The following is a 24,497-nucleotide window of genomic DNA, read 5'->3' on the forward strand; positions in this document are numbered from 1 at the left end:
GTTTTTTTTTACGGCTGCAAAATAACCTTCAATGTATCCAACAGTAAGGCTGTTAAAACTTGCTGCGGACACTCCTTCCACCATACAAAATCTCTGCCACTCTACACACACACACACACACACACACCCAGTGAAACGAGAAAAGCCATCCTTGGCCTATCTATTTGTCATCTCAAGCTAGGACAGCTGAGATTACCTCCATGAGTTCTGGGATGCGTACAGCTGTCTTGTGGGAGGGTTGCTTTGCTTTGTAGCATGGTGGGTCCCAAGATGCCGGGAATAAAGACAAGCCTGCTAGAGATTCATCTCGTCCTTGGCTAGACACAGTGCCTTCCTCCCCTGTTTCATTGCGTGCGGTCACCAGCTGACAGCAACTGGTCCCATCCCACATGCCGGAGTCAGCCAAATCCTTCCCACCTGGGCCTGGAGGAGGGACACCAAGTCTGGCAGGCTGGGTTCGCATACCCACTCCAGGTGGTGCTAGAAAGTAGATGGGGTCTTGCAGCCTACTTTGGAGAACGACCTTCTGGCTATTGGTGCAGGGACTCCAAAGTATGCGGGTTGGCTTCCAGGCTAAAAACCGAAGCTGCGTTTCCTACGGCTCCAGTGCTCTGACGGAAGGGATGGAGCATCTTCGGGGACTTATTTTGGAAGACGGCCAGAATGGCACCGTCCAGTGCCCTCACAATCAGTGCTGTTTTGGCATTTGGAACCTGATCGAGGGTCAACTCCGGGCCCAGCTGAAAGGTAAGGACAATTGTGGAACCAGGATTCTACTCTGCCCCCCCCTCCAAGGAGGGGTGAAGCAGAAGTGTGCTTGGACATCAGATTATAGAAGGGTGGGGGACGTGGGGCCAAGCTACACATGACGAATGACACTTGAACAGCAAGTGTATTTCTCCCTGTTCACTTGCCCTCCACTCAATCCACTTGCCGTTCAAGTGTCATTCGTCATGTGTAGCTTGGCCCGTGGAAGCCAAAATGGCTTCCAATCCTGGCTATCAATGGGCAGATTTTTTTTGTCATCAGAATGTATGGATGGGAACAAAAGCTTCAAGTTTCTGCTGCTTTGTACAGGCGAGCATTGTGTTTAGCAGACAAGGGGTCTTCCCATTTTCATATTTTATTTCTAGAAACAGAATTGTTGTGATCAGAAGGTCATCAAGTCCTCGCACACTCAAACACGCACATGCACACGCACCCGGTGGTTCCTCCACATCTCCCCCTCGCTCTTAACAAGTCGCCAGCCACTATGGTGCTAGACCTAACAGGCTGATCCAAGTATTTCTGGCCTTTGGGAAGAAATGAAACTTGTAAATGAACCATGTGGGAGGCAGAAATGCCGAAAGAGCAGCCTCTATTTCTGTCAAGCTCCTATTTTGATTTGTGCGAGGTTAAAAGGCACAGGCTCTTCAGAACCTTGCTATACAAAGCGGCGCGACTGAGATAAAAAGTTTTTATTGGGATTCCATGGCTGTGCACTGCCATCGCTTTGTGGCTTGGATCATGTGGTTTGATTTGTTAGAGGAAAAGGTGGTAGGTTATAGCAGGGACTGAACTGAATCGCCTTTTTGGTTCCTGCCAACTCAATAGGAATTCTGTGGGCTGGTTTGTAGATGTGCATAATCACATCGGGGTGCTGCATATATGAACTTTCTCCACTGAAGATAATTGTGCTTGCTATGATTTGATAGGAAATTTTGGGGTTGGGCCTAGGGTTGCCAGCCTCCAGGGAGTGAATTACAACCGGTCTCCAGGCCACAGAGATCAGTTCACCTGGAGAAAATGGCTACTTTGGGGGGTGGACTCTATGGAATTATGCCATGCCCAGGTCCTTTCTCTCCCCAAACCCCACTTTCTCCAGGTTTCTCCAGGTTTCACCCCCCAGATCTCCAGGAATTTCCCAACTTGGAGCTGGAAACCCTAGTTGGGCCATTCAAGCATGTTCAATGTTTGATGACTGCTATATTACCGCTATGTACGATGCTGCTAAATTAAGAGAGGGCTGCCCATGTAAATAAGCCACAGACCAAACAACCAGAGATATATATATGACCACAAAGGTGAGCCATTTCAAGTGGGTCATTTCACACATTTGGCTGCCAGTCGTCCAGTATAAAGAAATCCGGTGTTGTATAGGTATGTGTGAATCAGGTTTGTGATTGATTGATCAGCAATGGCAGATTCTTTGGTTGCCAACTCCATGTTGGGAAATCCATGGAGATTTGGAGTGGAGCCAAGGGAAGGTGAGGTTTGGGAGGGGATGGACAAGGTATAATGCCATCCTCCAAAGCAGCCATTTTCTCCAGGGGAACTTATCTCTGTAGTCTGGAGATCAGTAGCAATGCAAGGAGATCTTCAGGCCCCACCTGGAGGCTGGCAATCATACCTTTGGATTAGGTAAAGGTAAAGGTAGTTTCCTGTGCAAGCACCGAGTCATTACTGACCCATGGGAGGACGTCGCATCACGACGTTTTCTTGGCAGACTTTTGTTACGGGGTGGTTTGCCATTGCCTTACCCAGTCATCTACACTTTCCCCCCAGGAAACTGGGTACTCATTTTACTGACCTCAGAAGGATAAGTCAACCTTGAGCCGGCTACCTGAACCCTGCTTCCTACAGGATTGAACTCAGGTCATGAGCAGAGCTTGGGCTGCAGTACTGCAGCTTACCACTCTGCGCCACGGGGCTCTTAAACCTTTGGATTATCACTTCATAATAAGCCATCAACCACTGACGAGCTTTCTTATAACAGATTTTCTACCAAAGTTGCGGTCAGGAGGTGTTTCCCCCCTAATTCTTGTTTGTCTGGCTTTGCCCTCAGGTTGTTGGATAAGCGAAAAGGAAGCCACGTGCGACTCGCCCACTTGTGAGACTCAGTCTTCTGAGGACACGTTCACATTGTCCTGCAGGTGCCGGGCTGACCTGTGTAATGATAACATCACGCATGAAAGGAAGAGACAAGGTAAGAGATATCAGGGGTCAGACACCAAGGAAGACGGTATGGTTGGAGGTGGAGGACGCATAGATGATGGAGGATTAGAGATCCAGAGGAGTTAGCCGTGTTAGGGCCAAGCTACAAGTGATGAATGACACTTGAATGGCAAGTGTATTTCTCCTTGTTCACTTGCCCTCCACTCGATCCACTTGCCGTTCAAGTGTCATTCGTCACTTGTTGCTTGGCTCTCAGTCTGTAGTAGCAAAATAGAAAAGATTCCAGTAGCACCTTTAAGACTAACCAATTTAGTAAAGAGCTAATCAGCACACTATTCGTGGTGGCTAAATCATTAATTGCAAGAAATTGGAAATCTCCAAAAGTTCCAACAATAGATACTTGGAAAACGAGAACCTTTGACCACTCCATTCAAGAGAAAATCTACGATACCATTTTTAGAGCTGAACATTTCCCTAGAGAAACAAACTTTGCAACCAAATGGGACCCAATTATTGAATATATGTCTAGAGATAACTTATTACAACAATCTGATAATGAGTAAAATTAGACTGCATTCATACAGCTGTTACCTAACAAAACCTACGATTAGTAAAATACTTACCTGGAGATGAATACAAGGGCACACTGTAGAGTACTTTTGATATCTGCAAATAGTCTTTTGAAACTTCTTTGAACGAGCAATGTATTTCTTTCTCATCTTTACTACTAACTGTGTATGTACCTAATCCCTCATGTAAGGACTGTTGCCAAATTCTATGTACATTCTATGTACATTCTATTCTATTTACATTCTATTCTATTTACATTTTTCTATTCTATGTACATTCTATTCTATTTACATTCTATGTAAATAGTTGGTTTGTTATTTATTATTTGTTATTAATTTTAAAAAAGAGGGGGGGGAAGACTAACCAACTTTACTGTAGCATAAGCTTTCGAGAATCACAGTTCTCTTCATCAGTTGCATCTGAAGAAGAGAACTGTGATTCTCGAAAGCTTGTGCTATAGTAAAGTTGGTTAGTTTTAAAGGTGCTACTGGACTCTTTTCTATGATGGAGGATTGTAGTGGAAGGACACTGCTAGGATGAGAAGGGGAAGCCAAAAGAAATCGAAACAACACCCTTCCCAGGTTGCCTTCCAAATTCCTGTCTCCCTGCCTTCTCTCACCGCTGCTCGCTTTCTTGCTTATCACATGTCTCAACCGTCTGTGGGTCTTACCTCCCTCACACCAACAGGTGCCTCTTGCGCTCTACTTTCTGGGCATAGGCGCTGTCGGTTCTTTCAGCAGAGACCTTGAGGGTTTAGGGAGGGAACGTGCCAGACCACTGAGTCAGCCTGATAGCTGCTGTTTTGAAGAAGGGGAAGCTGCCTGTTCTCACGGAACCGAATTGTGGGCCTAGACCACCCCCTTCCTCCAAATCCCCATAATGCCCCCCCCCTTTGAAGGTGAATGTCCGAAGCCTTGTTTGGGATACAGATAAGAATTTTCGTGGAAGTATTTTCTGTATCGTTTTTTTCCTGGATCTGGAATAACTGGCTCCGGATCTATTTTGCCTGGACCTGGAATACCTATTGAAAGAGGATTTAAAAAATAGACTCCTGCGTTCGATGATTTTCAATTAAATGGGCTGCTTCGTTTTCTAAGATGTGCTCCTGTGATGTCTTAAGAGCACAGTCGAAAAGCTCAAGTGTGAATATAACAAAGAGGTGTTTGCAGATTTGTGCATCAACAAATATGCTTGTTTTGTCCCAGCATAACATGTGAAATGTCCCTTTCAGAAGTCTAGAAAAATAATTTGTCTACAAAGCTAAGGAGACCCTGGTGGCTCTCATTTTGGAATGGGTAGTGTGGCCGTTATATGCCAAAGCCATTTCTCACATCACGTTTTTAGCTCTTTACACACACACAATAGGGTATTTTACACAGAGGCTTTCCCGCAGGTTTGGGTGTTGAACTGTGGCAGTTTTCCTTGTGATGTTGCCCACTTGTCTTCCCATGGCTTTCTAGTCATTTCTCCATGCTTTCTCAAACTGCCTTTGATCCAGTTTTCAGAAAGCATGGAGGAACAATGAGGAAACCGAAGGAAGACAACAAATAGACGACACTATGAGGAAGCTCAGAGAAAAAAACACTGCAGGTCAGCATCCAAACTGCAAGAAAACCTGTGTGAAAGACCCTAACGAAGCAATAAATATGTATTTTACATGTGTACAGCACTCCCCCGACAGCCAACATTGACCTTGGTTCTTGTTGTTTGTGCCAGAGGAGTTAGCCCTGTTAGTCTGTAGTAGCAAAATAGTAAAGAGTCCAGTAGCACCTTTAAGACTAACCAACTTTATTGTAGCATAAGCTTTCAAGAACCACAGCTCTCTTTGTCAGATGCATCTGACGAAGAGAGCTGTGGTTCTCAAACACTTATGCTACAATAAATTGGTTAGTCTTAAAGGTGTTACTGGACTCTTTGTTTGTGAAATAGGAGGTTAGAATTTGGGTAAGGGAAGGACCATAATGCCATAATGTCATAATGCCATAATGTCAAAGGATCCATTTTCTCTAGAATAGTAGCACCTTTAAGACTAACCAACTTTATTACAGCATAAGCATTTGAGAACCACAGCTCTCTTTATCATGCATCTGACGAAGAGAGCTGTGGCTCTCGAAAGTGTATGCTACAATAAAGTTGGTTAGTCTTAAAGGTGCTACTGGACTCTTAACTTTATCGTGTTCCACGATAAAGGCCAAAGAGAAGCACCATTCAGTGACTTGCTCACATTTATAGAAACCCTTCCCTAACATAGTTAAAAGTTAGGGTAATTCTCTAACATTTCATCAGAAGTTTGATTTTATTGTTTCACAATAACAGTTAAGTAATCTGGGTTTGCAAATATCAAAACTGTTGATTACTCATATATCTTTTCCAGTTGTGGATTTAATACAATTAATGCTTTAAAAATTACTTAATTTGATGGGTCGGTTGGCCAGATATTTTTTGACCAGTTAAACGGCCAGAATCTTTGTTGGGCTAGGATCTGGGAGACCCAAGTTCAAATCTCTGCTCTGCCATGGAAGTTCGCTGGGTAACCTTGGGCAAGTCACACCCTCTGGCCCTAACCTTCCTTGCAGGGTTGTTGTGTGGATAAAATGGAGGAGAAGAGAATGATGTAAGCTTCTTTGGGTCTCCATTGGGGGAAAAGTTAGGGTATAAAGGAAGTAAATTAAAATTATATATATTCTGACCATTCCCCTTTTCCTTTATTTGTTAGCTCATTTGACCAAAGGTCTCAAGCTTAGAACTTATAACAGACATATCCACAGTTTAAAACAACCTACAGCAGTATATACACACAGAATCACTGCAGCAAACTCATCATAAATCATTATCTTAATAGGGTATAAGAGCAGAGATAATATATAAATAACATAAAATATTTATTCAGAATAAAATATACAAATATATAAGAATTTTTAAAACCAATGCATTGAACATGTATAAAACAGGGTAGGGAATGTATAAATACAGGCGTCTGCTTTTCGTTTCTCAGTGTTGTTTAAGGGAGTTTACTATTTTGCCACATAACGCGTTAACTCTGGGTCAGAACCAACAGTGGGGCTATTACTCAGGGGAGCTGATGTTTAAGTAATGCAGGAATAACCCAATGGCACCTAGGGGCTTCCCACTGGTGGCGGAATAATATAAGATGGTCTGACCATTCCAATATTTTAAGGGTGGTGGTGGGTTTTGGGTTTTTTTGCTGTTCTCCACACCGCAGCTCCTTCTCCCCCTCTTGATCCAAATTGGACCCCTGCGGTGCTTCCGGATTAAGTTCCCATGCGGAACTCACAGCTGCCATATGGCTGCAAGTCCCCATGGTGATCAGGTGGCATATGTAACGTGTAGTTTGGATCTCACCTCTGGTATTGAGAGATATACTGCCCCTGGCTATGAAGGCTCCCTTTACTTGTCATGGCTAGTAGCCATCGATGAACCTCTTTGTCATGCATCGGTCGAATCCCCTTTTAAAGTTATCTAAGCTGGTGGCCATGGCAGTGAATTCCACCATTTAATGATTTGTCAAGAAGTATTTTCTTTTGTCTGTCCTAATCTTTGCCCGTCGTTGGGTGCCCCCGAAGGGGAGGGAGGGGAAAAATTTCTCTGTATCCACTTTCTCCACCCCATACAAAATATTATAGCTCTTTAATCTACCCCCTGCCTCACCCCGGCTATCTTTTCTCTAAACAGAGGAAAGATAGCTAAGGGGGGGGGACAGGTTAAAGGTTTATAAATTTTTGTATAGGGAAGAGGAAAAGGATACAGGTCTTTGATGTACATACCACCGCCACCGCCCCAAAGCCATTTGTTTCCTTTAATCCCAAGACAGTGAAATTCTATTGGCTATAGAATCCATCACTTTTATGAGCTCTAATGGTTCCCTCCCCGCCCTGGAGCATTGTAGTGCCGCACTGTGGCCTTCAAACATCGGGGATGGGAGGACACGGGAATGTTGGCTGCGGGAGATGAGAAAGGGCGGGCAGAGTTCTCTGGGGAGGGAGAGGTCCTTTCCCCTGCTTTAATTTTAATTAAAACATCAGAGGAAAGTCCTGTGAAGATGGGAGGGAAGCTGATGTCAGAGGTGGGCAAAGAGGGCTGAGAGACAGACAGGCAGAGCACCTGGAGATGCAGAGGAGCGGCTTATGGGATGGGTGCCCGAGGCTCAGAGCCAAGAAGCTTGGAAGTGTATGCGGTTAAGAGACACTATTCTCCCTTCTCCCTGTTACTCTGCCCCAAAATTTAGAATGCTGATTCTCCTATCGTGGTACGGCCTCCTCCCTTGACCTCTTTGTTTTGTCTTTGTAGCTGACTCCTTGCGTAGTTCTACCGGGACCATCTGGATCATCGCAACCTGCTTTGTTCTGTTCTTCCTTGGTTTCTTGGTGTTTGTAGGTACTGTGTCTTCAGGACAAGCTTTTAGGGTACAAGTATAAGGCTTGGCCCCATGGTGGGAAGGTAGGGTTGCCAGCCTCCAGGTAGTAGCTGGAGATCTCCTGGAATTACAACCAGTCTCCAGGCCACAGAGATCAGTTCACCTGGAGGAAATGGTTACTTTGTGGGGGGTGGACTCTATGGAATTATGCCATGCCAAGGTCCTTTCCCTCCCCAAACCCCACTTTCTCCAGGTTTCTCCAGGTTTCACCCCCAGATCTCCAGGAATTTCCCGACTTGGAGCTGGGAACCCTATGGGAAGGATGTGCGGGGCAGGGGGTGGGAGGGGAAAAGATGGCTGTGTTTAGCAAGGGAAGGCTGTACTGAACTTTTGGAACTCAAAGCTCTCCCAGTTTTGGATCAAAGAATACTAATGGTACATGAATACGTGAGACTTCCTCCTGTGCACTTCGAAATGCGCACAGAAACTTATTTTTTCATGTTGCACTCTTATCATTAAGCATAGGCCCGTATTGTCCTTATTCAGATTAGTGCTCGCTTGGAGTGGTGAACCAAGTCGATATTATTATCCTCACAATACAGCTGGGGTTGTACACTTGCCAGTTCTAGATTGGAAAATTCCTGGAGATTTTTTTTGTGGGGGGAGAGTTGGGTTTGAGGAGGGGAGGGACCCCAGCATGATAAAATACCATACAGACCACCCTCCAAAATAGGCATTTTCTCCAGGGGAACTGATTTCTAGTGCCTGGAGATTAGCTATAATTCCAGGAGATCTCCAGGTGCAACCTGAAGGTTAGCAACTGGGCTGAGAGGAGCGGCTTACCCGAGGCCACCTAATGAGGGCCAAGCTACACATGACGAATGACACTTGAACGGCAAGTGTATTTCTCCCTGTTCACTTGCCCTCCACTCAATCCACTTGCCGTTCAAGTGTCATTCGTCATGTGTAGCTTGGCCCTCAGTTTATGGAAGTCGTGAGATTCAAATCAGCATTGTGTTGTATCACAGCTCTATTACTTAACCACTTTCATTTTCCCACAAACCCCCTCCTGTACACACATAAACACTTCTTCTTTTCAAGAAGCAAGTAAATTTCTCCAGTTCCATCTGCAAGGCAGAACAGAATCACAAGAGGGCCAATACGCAGTACTGCACTGGCCACACAACCTAAGAACAAGTTGTGCAGATTCAGAAATTGATACCCAGTACAGAATTCAATGTTAGCTTTCTTTTTTTTCCTTGCTTTTTTTTAAAGCAGCATTTCTAATCCCCTGTGCTTCAAAAGTAGCTCAAGTTTGGTGAGCAACACCAGAGGAAGTCCCAGAAATGTGGGGAGTGGTCTGAGCAGAATTTCTAATTCTGATCGGTTTGATGTAGTGGTTAAGAGTGGCAGGACTCTAATCTGGAGAACCGGATTTGATTCCTCACTCCTCTGCCTGAAGGCAGCTGGTGACCTTGGGTAAATCACAGCTCTCTCAGAGCTCTCTCAGCCCCACCCACCTCACAGGGTGTTTTTTTTGTGGGGATAATAATAACACATTTTGTAAACCACTCTGAGTAGGCTTTAAGTTGTCCTGAAGAGCGGTATATAAATCCAATGCTGTTGTTGTTATTGTCATTGTTGTTATTGTTGTTATTGATATTGTTGTTATTAATGGATGGGGTGGTTGTGGAGCTTCTTTACTTTGCACATGTCTTTACCCTTCCCTTAGGAGAAGATGAATAAATTAGACAAATATATGAACATTTTCATAATTTATGCACAATAAAGGATCTGAATTAGCATGGAATATGGAGGGGCAAATCTCTAGTATAGTGGTTAAGAATGGCAGGACTCTAATCTGGAGAGCCAGGTTTGATTCTTCACTCCTCCTCTTGAAGCCAGCTGGGTGACCTTGGGTTAGTCACAGCTCTCTCAGAGCTCTCCCAGCCCCACCCACCTCACAGGGAGGATTGTTGTGGGGACAATAATAGCATACTTTGTAAACCGCTCTGAGTGGGCATTAAGTTGTCCTGAAGGGCGGTATATAAATCAAATGTTGTTGTTGTTATTAGTGCTAAGACTGTGGAAAGGCCCTGCATTGCTGATGAGACCAGAAGAAATTGGGGAACTCACAAAGGTCACCACAGGTTTGGAGAAAGGCAGCGAGAGGAAACTGCCCAGACAAGAACTTCCGGGCCTCCAGTTCCATAAGGTATCACCCCCCCCCTTTTCACACATTTTGGGACTTGTCATGGGAGCTATGCAGGTCAGACGCTTGGTGTCCTTGCAGCTGGTCAGAAAAGGGGCAGTCACATCTCTGTTTAGAATCCTCCATCTTCTGAGAATTATGGCTGTTTCCACACGTCTTACCTGCCTCTGGGACATCGTGCGAAACACCCGGAAGACAGCATCTTCTCATGCAAAATCACGCCAGGAAGATATGATTTTGCGCAAAACTCTTGGATAACAGCGTCTTTCTGGCGCGATTTCGCACGAGAAGACACTGTCTTCTGGGTATTTCGTGCGATGTTCTGGAGGCAGGTAAGACGTGTGGAAATGGCCTACTATGTGATCCTGAAGGGTCAGTCTCAGACCACAGCCTACTTTGGCAGTGCTTCCTAGAGGACCCACATTTGGGACATCCTCGGAGAGGCCGTGTCACAAACACCGCAGTTTGGTCCACATCTGAACCAAATTAAAAAAGAAGGACCGATGCCCACTTTCCACTTCTCGCTTTGAAATATCTGTTGAGTGACTTACTGTGCCAACCAGTCCTTTCTAAAACCGCTGAAATCAGTTCGCTCGGAAGGATCACGTAACTCTTTTTTTGGGATTGTACAGTTCGGTTCAAAACCAAAATGTGGCTGCAGTGAATGAAAAGGTGAAACGCGTATGCCTAAATTTGCAGTTCCCGGGGGGGGGGGGGGTTGGCGTGTTAGTCTGGAGCAGCAAAAATAAACAGGACTCTCGAGGCATGTTCAAAGGCTAGCCTCATTTTATTCTGGCCTGAGCTTTTGCGGTCGAGAGCCCACTTTTCCAGATGGAGAGGGTCCTCAGAAGGCCGTAGTTTTATGTGACCAGTTTGGCACAGAAGATGTGTGCAAGATCAGGGCCTGAAAAATCTGCTTTCCCCCTTTCTTGCTTAAAAAAAAAAAGTTAGTGTTCTCCTTGATGAAGAATTCTGGAGAGCTCTAAAGTTTGCATGATATTTTGTGTCAGTATGATTGGTCCTAATAAAAAGTATGACACGGATTTTGTTCTTGGGTTTAAAAACAAATGAATAGCAAAGTCAAGGGGACTGTGCAATGCAGGAAGTACGGATGAAATGTAATTATGTAAAATTAAAATCCTGTCGGGAAAAATACAGAGACATTCACAATCACAGGTCAACACCTGTAATGGGTGTATGGGAGGGGGTCCAGGTTTTACTACGATAGTGAATACCTGTAATAAGTAAGTAGTCTTAAATCTCTGTTCAAGGTGGTCTTCACGTTAAAATCAAGTATATAATGTATAAAGCAAAATTCAATTTGGCCTTGTGAGAAGATGGTCTGCAAATTTTTCTTCTGTGGGCAAGTGAAGTGGGCATAAAACTACGATTTCCAGAATTCTTTTCTGAGAGAGGAGCCCTTAATGTTAAACTAGTTCTCAAAGTGTTTTCATATACAAAGCTTATATTAGACTGTAATCTATTTGTAAAAGGAGCACTCTCCATGGGATAGAATACAGGTTCAATTTTACAATATCTACTATCCCATTTGCGTGGTGCAAATTTGCAAATAATGGAAGCGCCCTGCCTATAGTTAGCAAGCTGAGGTAAATAAAGTTTTCCCCTTTGTCCTCCTGACAGGTTCTTTATGAAGGGCAGTGCTCTAAGCTGTGGCAGGGGACATTCTGTCAGCAACCTGTGGCCATCAAGACTTTTCCTCATTCTTGCTACCGGCAGTTTGCGTCCGAGTGGGCTGTGCACAACCTTCCACTGATGAGGCACGACAACGTGGTTCGGCTCTTGGCCGCTGGGTGTGGAGGGCCCGACAAAGAACAAGGCGGTCTCTTAGTGCTGACCCTGTATCCATTGGTGAGCGTTTGTGTTCAAGGAGTGTTGAAATGACTCGCGTCATACACAAAACCATTATGTGCACATGCGGCAAATTTATCCAACAATGGAAAGTTATTGCTTGTGTGTGTCTGATACCCACCACTCGGCCAGACAAGCAAGGAATGAGAAATTCTAGACAAGAAATTCAGCGCAAGTGGAGAGCAAGTGAATGGCAAGTGAACAGGGAGGAATGCATGTGAGGGCCAAGCTACAAGTGACGAATGACAGTTGCCTGGCAAGTGAACAGACTCAGGGCCAAGCTACACATGACGAATGACACTTGAACGGCAAGTGTATTTCTCTCTGTTCACTTGCCCTCCACTCAATCCACTTGCCCTTCAAGTGTCATTCGTCATTTGTAGCTTGGCCCTCACATGTATTCCTCCCTGTTCACTTGCCATTCACTTGCGCTCCACTAGAGCAAGTGAATGGCAAGTGAACAGGGAGGAATACACGTGAGTCTGTTCACTTGCCAAGCAAGTGTCATTCGTCACTTGTAGCTTGGCCCTGGGTCACCCAGATCCTAGCCTGTCACTCTAGCTCAGCGTTTCCCAACCAGGGGTCCACGGAGTCCTCGGGTTCCACAGGATATCATCAGAGGTTCTGCAAGAAATTGGCCAAGAGTTCAACATTTGTGCAAAAACAAACAAGCCCAAATATGTATTGTCGAAGGCTTTCACGGCCGGAGAACGATGGTTGTTGTGGGTTTTCCGGGCTGTATTGCCATGGTCTTGGCATTGTAGTTCCTGACGTTTCGCCAGCAGCTGTGGCTGGCATCTTCAGAGGTGTAGCACCAAAAGACAGAGATCTCTCAGTGTCACAGTGTGGAAAAGATGTAGGTCATTTGTATCTACTCAGGAGGGGTGGGGTTGAGCTGAGTCATCCTGTAAGAGTTTCCCAGGGTGTGGAATGCTAATGGCGGGAGGCTTCACTGTATCCTGAGGAGGTTCTTTTGCATCTGGATTGGTACTTGATGTGCTAATCTTCTCTGCAGGGCTATTGTCAAGGATAGAATGTTTTGTTAGCCTGGTGTTTTTCAGAACTGGCAACCATGCTCGGTTCATTCTTAAGGTTTCTTCTTTCCTGTTGAAGTTTTGCTTATGCTTGTGAATTTCAATGGCTTCCCTGTGCAGTCTGACAAAGTAGTTGGAAGTGTTGTCCAGTATTTTGGTGTCCTGGAATAAGATACTGTGCCCTGTTTGAGTTAGGCTATGTTCAGCCACTGCTGAACATAGCAAAAGATCTCTGTCTTTTGGTGCTACACCTCTGAAGATGCCAGCCACAGCTGCTGGCGAAACGTCAGGAACTACAATGCCAAGACCACGGCAATACAGCCCGGAAAACCCACAACAACCAAAGCCCAAATATCTCCCTGAAAGGAAACCTCATATTGACTTTGGATGTGAATGGTTGTTGGGGGTTTTCCGGGCTGTATTGCCGTGGTCTTGGCATTGTAGTTCCTGACGTTTCACCAGCAGCTGTGAAACAGCAATACAGCCCGGAAAACCCCCAACAACCATCGTTCTCCGGCCGTGAAAGCCTTTGACAATACATTTGGATGTGAACTCTATTTTGATGTTTAGTAAACTTTATTTTGGTTTGATATTTTGATATTTGAGAGAGGGAAATTAGATAATACAAAAAAAGACAGGGAAAATGCTTAACCTTTTTCTTACAATTTAAACTGACATACACATGTGTACCTGTAGGGTATTGCCCGCTCCCACCCTCCACCCCTGCTTACTTGGCCAGCAGGGAAGGCACCGGTCTCCTGGGGGTGCACTCCTGGGCGGCGTGGCATGTTCCCACGGGCCTGATCTGGGCCCAAATTGGCCTGAATCGGGCCACTGCAGAGCGCAGGAGTGCTCCCTCACTCCGCAGTGGCCCAATTCCTGCCAATATAGCAGTTTTTTTCACAAACGTATTTTCTTGACAATAATTTAGCAGTCATTAAATTGCACTCAACTTTTTCTGGCCTGTAAACGTTTTCATAGGTAGGGCTTCCTCGGGATTTGAAAAATTAATGTAGGGGTACAGATTTTCCTCCCTGGGGGAAAAGGTTGAGAAACACTGCTCCAGCACACTGGCTCACAGAGATGTCAAGACGTGTTTAAGCCTAGCAGTTTCATTGTCTTTCCAGGGGTCCCTGCGGCATTTCCTTACCCAGCATGTTTGTTCCTGGGATACTGCTATCCGGCTAGGATCATCTCTTGCCAAAGGCCTTGCTTTCTTACACGAGGAGCAGCGGAAGGACGGTATGTTGCAAGTGGGACTATAGAGGCCTCTTTTCCCACACTCTCTGTTAGACCACGTTTACCTATTTAAGTGTTCCTTTTATGCCCGTGACCAAGTGATCTTTGGCTAGGATGCCATCTTCTGCCTGGGAAATTCCTGGAGATTTGGGGGGCGATGCTTCTGGCAGGAAGAATTTGGGGAGATTTCACCTAGAATCAACAGCATGCCATAAAGTCTGTCCTGTTTGTTTGTTTGTGTCATTTAAAGTCCACCTTTCTCATACCAACTATTGAAGATTGGATGTATAAACTGCTGTACATGGCAGAAATGGATAAAATGACAAGAAAGCTGAGAGATCAGAACCTAGCAGAATTTTTTACTGATTGGGGAAGACTGAAAACATATTTAGAAAAGAAGTGGGATGTGAAAGGGGAACTATGGCAATTCGAAAATTATTAGAATGGTTTTTTTTTATTGGAAGAGACGGAATCTTTACCATATGAAGTGAAGTATTAGCTAATAGTTTAAATTCAAGTGGATTTGGAGTTAATAGATATTGGTAAAATCAATAAAGTAGATATTTTATTTAATTGTTATCTTAAATTTAAATATATTTGAAGTTAACAGATAGTAATAGATAACAGATTTTAAGTTAATAATAATAGATTTGAAGCTAACAGATAGAGCTTAGTTTAACAAAGTAGAATGTAAACATGATATAATGAGTTATAGAAAAAGGGGATAGATTAGGAATAGATTAAGATATAGGGTTGGAAAGCTGTTGGAAGTCCTGAAAAGGGGGGGAGGGAAAGGGTGGGGGGAAATGATATTGAGATGTTATTTGAAAGTTGTATGTATTAATATTCTCACCTAATAAAATTTTTAAAAATAATAATAAAGTCCACCTTTCTCACTGAGATTACATAGTATGAGATTAGTACAATCAGTATCAAGTATATTTTAAAACAGTATCATGGACATTTCCGTAAACAATTCCATAGGGTAAATAGATACAAGTTTAGAGGCATCCAACTTGTAAGTGAAGTCACTGCTGGGCAACACTCCAGGAATCCCCCCTCCCTATCTCTATGGTAAAGACCATAGAGATTTAGGGGAATCCTAGAACATCTCTCATTACTTTCGATCACTGCATCAATTAGTATTGGTGGACAAGTGAGTGGATGGCAACCCCAGGGAAGGTTGTAGGTTTCAATGAAATCATTGCCCTTCCATTTGGTGCCAGGTCTGCACAAACCTGGAGTGGCCCACCGAGACCTGAGCAGCCAGAATGTACTGGTACAGGAGGACAAGACTTGTGTCATCAGTGACTTTGGCCTTGCCATGCCTTTGCCGATGTGCCATGAGCGATGGAAAGAGGGACCCGCAGAAGGCATTGTCCGCAAGGTACCTCCATCACTATTGGGTCAAGTAGGAGAAGAGTAGTGTGGGCTTGTCCATAGTCAGAATAAGTGCAGAGGAATCCCCTCATGCTACCACGTTTGCAGTGCATCCCACCAATCACAGCTGGCCCCCCATACAGGACCATGCCGGGTTTTTTCCACTGCTGGGAGCAAAACTGTCCCCTCCCAGCAAGCAGGTATTGATGTACATCCCAAGATCAAACCGGAAACCATGGGGCATGTATCACTGTAGTATTTTCATCTTTGTGCTTGTGCACATGTGCTGAATCCAAATTCTGCCCTGAAGACTTTTCTCGTTGGTGGCAGTCAAGTCAGGAAACATGGACACTGTCATGTCCCCCCTGCACATACACATCCATCCAAGATTAGCACTTAGGGCGGGCTTGGGAAATTCCTGGAGATTTGAGGGCAGTGCCTCTAGAGGGTGGAATTAAGGGCATGGTTTACCTTAGGATCTATGGTATACCACAGAGTTTGGTATACCACAGAGTTTGCCCTCTGGGGCTGCCCTTTTCTCCAGGGGAATTGATCCCTGTAGTCTTGAGATCCGTTGTAATTCATAGAGAAGGCCAGGCCACGCCTGGAGGTTGGCCACCCCTGGAGGATGGAAAGCATATTAGCACTACACCACTCTGCATTTCATTTTGGCCTCGTCTTTACAAACGCCAGCTTATCATATTTCCTTCTTTGCAGGGGAATTGTGTAACTAACAGTGTCATTCACCAACATTCTTCCTAGGCAGGCGCCCCACGCTACACTGCTCCTGAGATTCTGGACGAGAGCCTGAATTTGCAGGACTTGGGGTCGGCACTGAGGCAGGCGGATGTCTACTCCCTGGCACTGGTGTTGTGGGAAACCCTGATGAGGTGCTCCATACTCTTCCCAGGTGAGGAAGGGAGGACAAGAGGGAGATAGAGGGATCATATACACAGCTCTCCCGAATCTCTCAAGATCAGTACTCCAGCCCTTCACCCCTGCTGGGTGAGGGACTGTAGGATTGCCAGTTCCCCACTGCAGGTGGGGGATGCCTTGCTCCCACCCTCCACCCCCCGCCCCTCTTACCTGGCAAGCGGGGGGGAACGTGTCTCCCAGGGTGCGCACCTGGGCTTTGTGGCATGCTCCTGTGCCCAAATCGGGGCCGAATTGGACCGGATCAGGCCCGAATCGGCCCAGATCAGGCTGCTGCAGAGCATAGCAGCTCTCCCGCCCTCCACAGCAGCCGGATTCAGGCCCCTGCGGAGTGCAGGAGCGCTCCCAGGGTGGCCCGTGGCCCGTGGGATATTGTCACTTCCTGGAAGTGATGTCATCATGCAGGCTGGGAGTGCATGCGCACACGCACAACCAGTGGAGAGAAGGTATGTGCCAGGCCTCCCATCTCCCACCTGGGGGGGGGGTAGAGGGATGTGGCAACCCTAGGGACGTGACATGACTTACATCTGCCGTGAATTACATCTCACACTTGGACGCTGTGAGCCTGCATGGAATCACCAAGGAAGGAGGTGATCTCGTGAGAAATTCCCTAGCACCATCAAAACACAACAACACGAGATGGTTCAATTTTGAGGCGAGTGGAGCATCTTCCTCATATGGAATGTCATCATAATCAACATATACTGAGAACTGCTGAGATTTGGGTTGAACAGGATGCAGGAATTTTATTAATCTGATCCCAAATCTGAATGGTTAAAATGCACCGAGTTTTTTTTTATGGTTCTTTTCAAATATCTCCCACCCTCATGCTATCCGGGTAGGTTCACCATATGCCTACCAATGCATTGCCAGGAATCACTGGAGTTTACCACAGAGTTTACCACTTGAGGTGGAGGAAATGTCCACCATAAGGGTCTGGGGCAGGGGAAATTAGGAAAACCAGTGAAGGGAATGGAAGTACCATGATGCTGGGGGGAAGCAGGGGAAAACCCCAATTCCCGAAAGTATCCAAGCCAGGCCAACCAACCCATTTGGAAGTGACTTAAATATTAGAAGGAGCAGGGCTCATTTTGAGGGGGAACACGCAGGAACGCAGTTCCGGCAGTTCCCCAAAGAGGTCACATGACAGGTGGCCCCGCCCACCTGACCTCGGCCATTTGGGGCCCATTTCGGCCTGGATTGGGGCCTAAACAGCCTGGATCGGGCCTCTGATGGGTGGTGTGGATCACTCTCCCACTCAGCAGCAGCCCGATCCCGACCATTTTGGGCCCCTTTGCAGCCATTTTCAGCCCCTTTTTGCCATTTTGGGCCCAATTTCGGCCCTGAATGGCCAGGATTGGGTCCAAAACAGCCAAGATAGGTGATGCCAGGGGGTTTGGCACATGCAAATCAGGTATGCTAATAACACGCTTCCGGTGATGGCAAGGGGTGTCGCATATGTTAATGAGTTATGCTAATGAGTTCCTCCAGCTCTTTTTCTATGAAATGACCCCTGAGAAGGAGCAGTAACTGTTTCCTACTAGTTTTACTACCATGACTACCACCAGAGAATCTGGGAGTGGGGGTTGGAGTGTGGGTGAAGTTCTGAGAATTCTGACAGAATATTCTAGCCCTCCCCAAGAACTATAGTTCCTTGGGGGAAAGGAAATTACTATTAAACCCATTTAAGTCTGCAGTGTATTTATACCCTAAAAAACACATTAGATCCTCTCATGCATAATTAAAGCCTTATTTGAATGTTGTTCAAATGAAAGAAAAATTGGAAACAGCTATTAAGTCATATGGGAAAACTCCTTATAATATGTACCATTGTTAACGGTAGACAATAGCTGTTATCACCACACATCCCTTGAAGTTTCTTTCACTATGCCCCTAATTTGGTAGGTCTGGTTTTGGTTTTTTGAAAGGTGGGTTCTTCCACCATAGTCTTTGCAACTTTCCTGATTTTCTTCCATGAATTCCTCTTTCTTCTGGATTTTCTCGAGGCAAGGCTTGCGTGTTTGCTACAATTTTGCAGAAGCACAGAAAAAAGCACAAAATGTGGCATTGCAGACAAAATTCAGTTTTCTAAGACTCTCAGGTTTCTCTTTTTTAAAAATAAAGTTTCTAGCCCATAAGGCTGCCATGAGCTCCATACAGGTAAGACCAAATAAAAGTGTAATCGATGCATTTGAGCAAATGCGTGCTTTAATCCAGGGTGCTTGTGTTTCATAAAAGAAACACCTCTTGTTCCAAAAGAGAATAAATAATTTCCTGTCTATTGCAGAGAAATGTCCTAGTTCTCTTGTTTTAGGGCTGCCAATCTCCAGGTGTTCTCCCAGAATTTCAACTGTGTGGTGTCACATCCCCATTGAACTCCATCTCATCTTCACACTCGGCCCTCTCCAGGCACCACCTCCAAATTTCCAGGAATTTCCCCAGCCAGAGTTGGCAACCCTGCTGGGGACAAATAGTATTGAGAAACACTGCAATTCTTGAAATGTGGGTTAGGTTGCCACCTGGTGGGGATTTTGGATGGACGCTGTGGATGGGAAAACCAGCATTTTCTGCTTAATACCCATTTTATTATCAGTCACCGCAGTGGGATTTGTTTAGTTTCCCTGTGTAAAATAAACCGGGACATACATAACCTGTTATTAGAAAGCTCTGAGATTCACATTACTTTCTTTTCACATTCTCATCTGTATTCTGTATTTCTGTATTCGTCCCCATATCCACTTGCCATACTTAATTTTCTGTTAAGTTGCTCCTGTAGTTGACATCATGCATCTGATGAAGAGAGCTGTGGTTCTCTAAAGCTTATGCTACAATAAAGTGGGTTAGTCTTAAAGGTGCTACTGGACTCTACTATTTTGCAACTACAGACTAACATGGCTAATTCCTCTGTATCGTTTGTACACATGTATTTGAGGAATATGGTTTTGTGGTGACCTACGGTTTTAGGCAAATACATTTAACAGGCTACCGTGAAAAACTGAAGACAGGACTGATAAAACTTAGTCTAAGCAGAACACTGTAGATGTCTTCATGTTATAGCATTTTCCTGTCAAATACACTGGAATTTGAGCACCGGGAACATGCAATAGCCCCAGAAGAGATGTGCTTCTTTAAGAAAGCAAGTCTGGGTGCCCCCTGCCTGCTATAAACTGGTTGTCCAGAGAGTTCCACAACTTTTAAACGTACTGATACATTTGTAGGATCTCTGTCCCTCTGCCATTAAATGGTGATGGGCGATGGGATTCTTCCTGTGTGTCCCAAATGGAGGCTAAAAATCCCTTCTGCCTGGCCTCAGAGCCAAACTACAAGTGACGCCTGACGCTAGTTGGACACTTGTCAGCTTCCCTCAATTTGATGGGAAATGTAGGCATCCTAGTCTTGCAGCTTGGCTCTCTGACTGCTGTCCAATTGACTTTTCAACTGTCACTTGTCCAACATTCCGCCAAGCTGCCTACATTTCCCATCAAAACTTGAGGGAAGCTGACAAGTGTCCAACCTGTGTCATTCGTCACTTGTAGTTCGGCCCTCAGTCATCAGTGTGACAACTGTTATGTCTGAAGGCCATTCCCCACATAGTTTAATCGAACTACATATATTCCTCCCCCCCCACACACACACACCTGTGGTGCTGGGATACACATTCCTACAGTGTTTAGATTGAGTGCATAGAAAGCAGTTTTCAAACATGACACTTTTTGTATGGAGGTGATATTTAGCAGTTTCCAAGCAGGGGCTACATAATGCTGGAACAGGCCCTACTTTACACCTACGGTTGCCAGCTGAGAAATGTGTACATTTGAGGTTAGGGCCCAGGGTGGGAGGTTAGAATTTGGGTAAGGACCATAATGCCATAATGTCAAAGGATCCATTTTCTCCAGGATAGTAGCACCTTTAAGACTAACCAACTTTATTGCAGCATAAGTCATGCATCTGACGAAGAGAGCTGTGGTTCTCGAAAGCTTATGCGACGATAGAGGGCCAAGCTACACGTGACGAATGACACTTGAACAGCAAGTGGATTGAGTGGAGGGCAAGTGAACAGGGAGAAATACACTTGCCGTTCAAGTGTCATTTGTCATGTGTAGCTTGGCCCAAAGTCGGTTAGTCTTGAAGGTGCTACTGGACTCTTTACTATTTTGCAACTACAGACTAACAGGGCTAACTCCTCTGGATCTCTTTTCTCCAGGGGAACTGATTTCTGCAATCTGGAGATCAGCTATCATTCCGGGAGATCTCCACGCGCCGCTTGGGGGTTAGCAACCCTATTTGCAGTCATGCATGTGATTCACAAGAAATCTCTTTCTCTATAGCTTTACTCATTTCTGCCTCTTCAGAAAACAGCGTCCCTGAGTTTCAGCTGGCCTATGAAGCGGAGCTGGGTAGCACCCCTACGTACAGTGAGCTAAGGAGACTGGCTGTCGAGGAAAGGGGGAGACCAGCCATCCCCCCCACCTGGAGAAGAATGGGACAGGTAAATAGGTGCTTGGGAAGGAGTGATACTCAGAACGGGAATAAATCTTCTGCCGTCCAAAGGGTTGCTGTTCAGACCTCACAGCCATTAAAGGCTTGAAATGGATAGAAAATAAACTTGCTTTTCATGGTTTAAAATAACAATACAAATCAATCCACAAAAGTTACTAGCGCATAAAACTTTGGATTAGCCTGTCCCTACACATGTATGCCAGTCTCTTGTGACACACTGAAGGCCTGAAAACACCAGGGGTGGGAGGACTCATTTTCGAACTGATAAAAGCTCCCTTTTGTCACCCAGGGGTGGGTTATTGTTTATAGCCAGTTTGATCTAGTGGTTAAGAGCGGCAGGACTCTAATCTGAAGAACCGGGTTTGACTCCCATCCCCATTCATCCGATTGAAGCCAGCCGGGTGACCTTTTGTCAGTCACAGCTCTCTCAGAGCTCTCTCAGCCCCACCTACCTCACAGGGTGATTGTCATGAGGATAAGGTGTTGAGAGCTGCTGTAGCACAGTGGTTAAGTGGTTTGGCTGTGAATCAGCACTCTGCTGGTTTGAATCCCACTACTGCCATGAGATCAGCAGGTGGAGCTCAGCCCCAGCTGTATTGTGGGGATAATAATAACAACACTAACTTGTTCACCACTCTGGTGAACTCAGATTAGTGCCTCACCTGGGCCGATTCCAGACGGCCCTCTCCATGCTGAAACGTCGCGCATTGTCGCATGGAAAACGCGAAATATCACGTTTTCTCGTTCAAGTTTTGCATGACATCGCACAAAACTCGCGCGAGAAAACGCGATATTTCGTGTTTTCCACGCGACAACGCGCGACGTTTCGGCATGGAGAGGGCCGTCTGGAATCGGCCCAGGTGAGGCACTAATCTGTCTAGAAGAGTGATATATAAGTGCAATTATTATTATTTTCTCCAGAGGAACTGATCTCTGTAGTTTGGATATCAGCTGTAATTCTGAGAGTACTTCAACCCCCTCCGGAAGAGTAGCAATCCTCTGCCCATCGTGGACACTTACTGGGCACCCGTGTGGTCACAGGGGGTTGGCATTTTCTCTTCTAGAGGACATTGAGTCTTTTCACAGATCCTGGCACCAGCAGTGGTACATCCCATTGCAATGAATCTTCCAGTTGTTCGTTCCTTGGCAGCAAATCCCCTTCTCTGACCTTTCCCTTAGGTTTCTGTCTGCCTACAGGAACTTCTAGAAGACTGCTGGGACCCGGAGCCAGAAGCTCGCTTGCAAGCTGAGTGCGCCCAACAGAGGCTGCAGAGGCTGGGCGCTGCAGATGTGGCGAAAGAGTGCTGTTGAGGTCAAAGCGTGATCGTGCGGTCCGCCACTTGCCTGGATGTCGGGCCAAGAGTTCTTTTGCCTTCAGGGCAGGGCAACAGAGGCCGTTAAGGAAAGACCTTCCAGGCTGTATAGGATTTGATCTGAACTTCGTCACAGTGGGAGGGATGTGTCTCTTTGTGTTGTGCCACTTGATGAACCTCTGCCCACTTAATCAACTTGAAGTAACGCTAAGTATAAAGCACTGCTAAGGATTTGCACTCTAATGCAGCTGATCAAGTGAGCTCTGGCTCACAAAAACGTCCTCTGGAATAAATTTTGTTAGCCCCTGGCTTCCTGTTTTATTGCGAATGCTCTTGCTAACTAACGGGTCCTGGACTGCATCTTCCCTCTTTGCCCCATCTAGCGTTTCTTGGACTCTTCGTTGCTTGAACTATCTCTATCTGGCCAACTCAATGCAACTTAAGGCACCCAGAAGCAGAAACGGGCACTGCACACAGAGTTTGCCATCCTAACAATACCAGCTTTCTTTCAAACAAAACCCAAGAAAGGCTGCAAAAATAAACTTGGAAGAAACTGAAAAGACGCTGCAAAATGGCTGGCAAACCTAGGACTGAACAGAAAGTGGGGACCCAATCTACCACAAGTGCTGTAGTGTTTGCACTAGAGTTGCCAATCCAAGTTGGGAAATTCCTGGAGATCTGAGGGGTGAAACCTGAAGAAACCTGGAGAAAGTGGGGTTTGGGGAGGGAAAGGGCCTTGACATGGCATAATTCCATACAGTCCACACACACCCCAAAGTACCCATTTTCTCCAGGTGAACTGATCTGTGTGGCCTGGAGACCAGTTGTAATTCTGGGAGATCTAGGGTTGCCAGCCTCCAGGTAGTGGCTGGAGATCTCCCAGAATTGCAACTGGTCTCCAGGCCACAGAGATCAGTTCACCTGGAGAAAATGGCTACTTTTGGGGGTGGACTCTATGGAATTAGGCCATGCCAAGGTCCTTTCCCTTCCCAAACCCCACTTTCTGCAGGTTTCACCCTCTAGATCTCCAGGAATTTCCCAACTTGAAGCTGGCAACCCTAGGGAGATCTCCAGCTACTGCCTGGAGGCTGGCAACTCTAGTTTGCACCTCCGACTGCAGCCTGCTGGGCTCCCCAAAATTGTGCCTTTGAGGTTTGACAGTCCTCTAGGAACACAGTTTGATTGGGAATTAGCAAAATATCCCCGTCTTTTTCCACTGGCAGCAATATCCCTCCTCCATTTTAGCTTCTCAATAACCAACCATCCGGTTATGCTGAGAGTATATGACTGGCCCAAGGTCACCTAGTAAGCTTCCGTAATGCAACACGTCTACTTTGGTTTTTTTAGCACACCATACCTGATTGGCTGAGAAATGGTGTGGTTTATTGGATCGAGCCTCTCTGCACATTACTAAGTACCTAAAAAAGCTCAAGGGAACCTCATTTCACGTGTCCCCTCCCCTCTCTAACTTCCCATGTACTCCTTGCATGGTCACATTTCAATTTGCTCCCTGTGAGTACATTCTCCTGTTTCATAGCAGTTCCTCCACAGCCACTAAAAGCATCCCAGTTTCCGCCAAGTCAATTCTTTCAAATGCAGATCTTGACACTTTCTCACACCTTAGAGAAATGCAAATTGGCAGTTCAAAGGAGCCTACAGTACTTGTTCTCTCAGCAAAAGCAGAGCTGAATTGGCGCTTTGCCCTCCGGAGTGACTCGCAGATGCAGCCACACAAAGGGAGCTCCTCTGAAAGCAGCATTCACGTGTGCAGAGCAAGAACAGCCTGCACGTGAATTGAGGGCTACACATACAGTCCTGCACTTGAGCGTCCCTAGGTACTTAGTAACGTGTAGAGAGATTCTCAGACTTGGACCAGAAATGCCTAATTCAAATCCTTGCTCAAGCAAAAACTTCCCCTTTCCTCTTTGGGCTGTTTATTTATAAATTGGGATATCCTCAATACTTTTTATTTATTTATTTATGTCATTTATAGTCTGCCTTTCTCACTGAGACTCAAGGTGGATTACACAGTGTGAGATCAGTGCAGTCAGTTTCAAGGACATTTCCATAAACGACGCCATAGGGTTAATAAACGCAATTTTACAAAGACATAACATTAGTAAGAAACCAATACAGAC

The 24,497-nt window shown here is 45.6% G+C and overlaps 1 protein-coding gene across 1 annotated transcript; it reads left to right on the forward strand.

The window, feature by feature from the left end:
- Positions 1-554: 554 nt before the first annotated feature.
- Positions 555-22,622, forward strand: AMHR2 (anti-Mullerian hormone receptor type 2). The gene is made up of 10 exons (XM_055003778.1): positions 555-747; positions 2,825-2,965; positions 7,813-7,899; positions 9,955-10,094; positions 11,733-11,960; positions 14,122-14,236; positions 15,460-15,620; positions 16,376-16,523; positions 20,899-21,035; positions 22,226-22,622. Exons 1-10 carry the CDS (start codon positions 555-557, stop codon positions 22,355-22,357), a joined length of 1,482 nt encoding a protein of 493 aa, XP_054859753.1. The 3' UTR covers positions 22,358-22,622.
- Positions 22,623-24,497: the final 1,875 nt, after the last annotated feature.

The sequence above is a fragment of the Eublepharis macularius genome, chromosome 19 (assembly GCF_028583425.1).
Source record: "Eublepharis macularius isolate TG4126 chromosome 19, MPM_Emac_v1.0, whole genome shotgun sequence".
NCBI lineage: Eukaryota > Metazoa > Chordata > Lepidosauria > Squamata > Eublepharidae > Eublepharis > Eublepharis macularius.

Bases quoted from the DNA above. Each gene is read 5' to 3' on its own strand.
- AMHR2 (XM_055003778.1), top strand. From the start codon at position 555: ATGCGGGTTGGCTTCCAGGCTAAAAACCGAAGCTGCGTTTCCTACGGC. The intron at 2,966-7,812 runs GTAAGAGATATC...TTGTCTTTGTAG, and splicing joins GCATGAAAGGAAGAGACAAG to CTGACTCCTTGCGTAGTTCT. The intron at 14,237-15,459 runs GTATGTTGCAAG...ATTTGGTGCCAG, and splicing joins CGAGGAGCAGCGGAAGGACG to GTCTGCACAAACCTGGAGTG.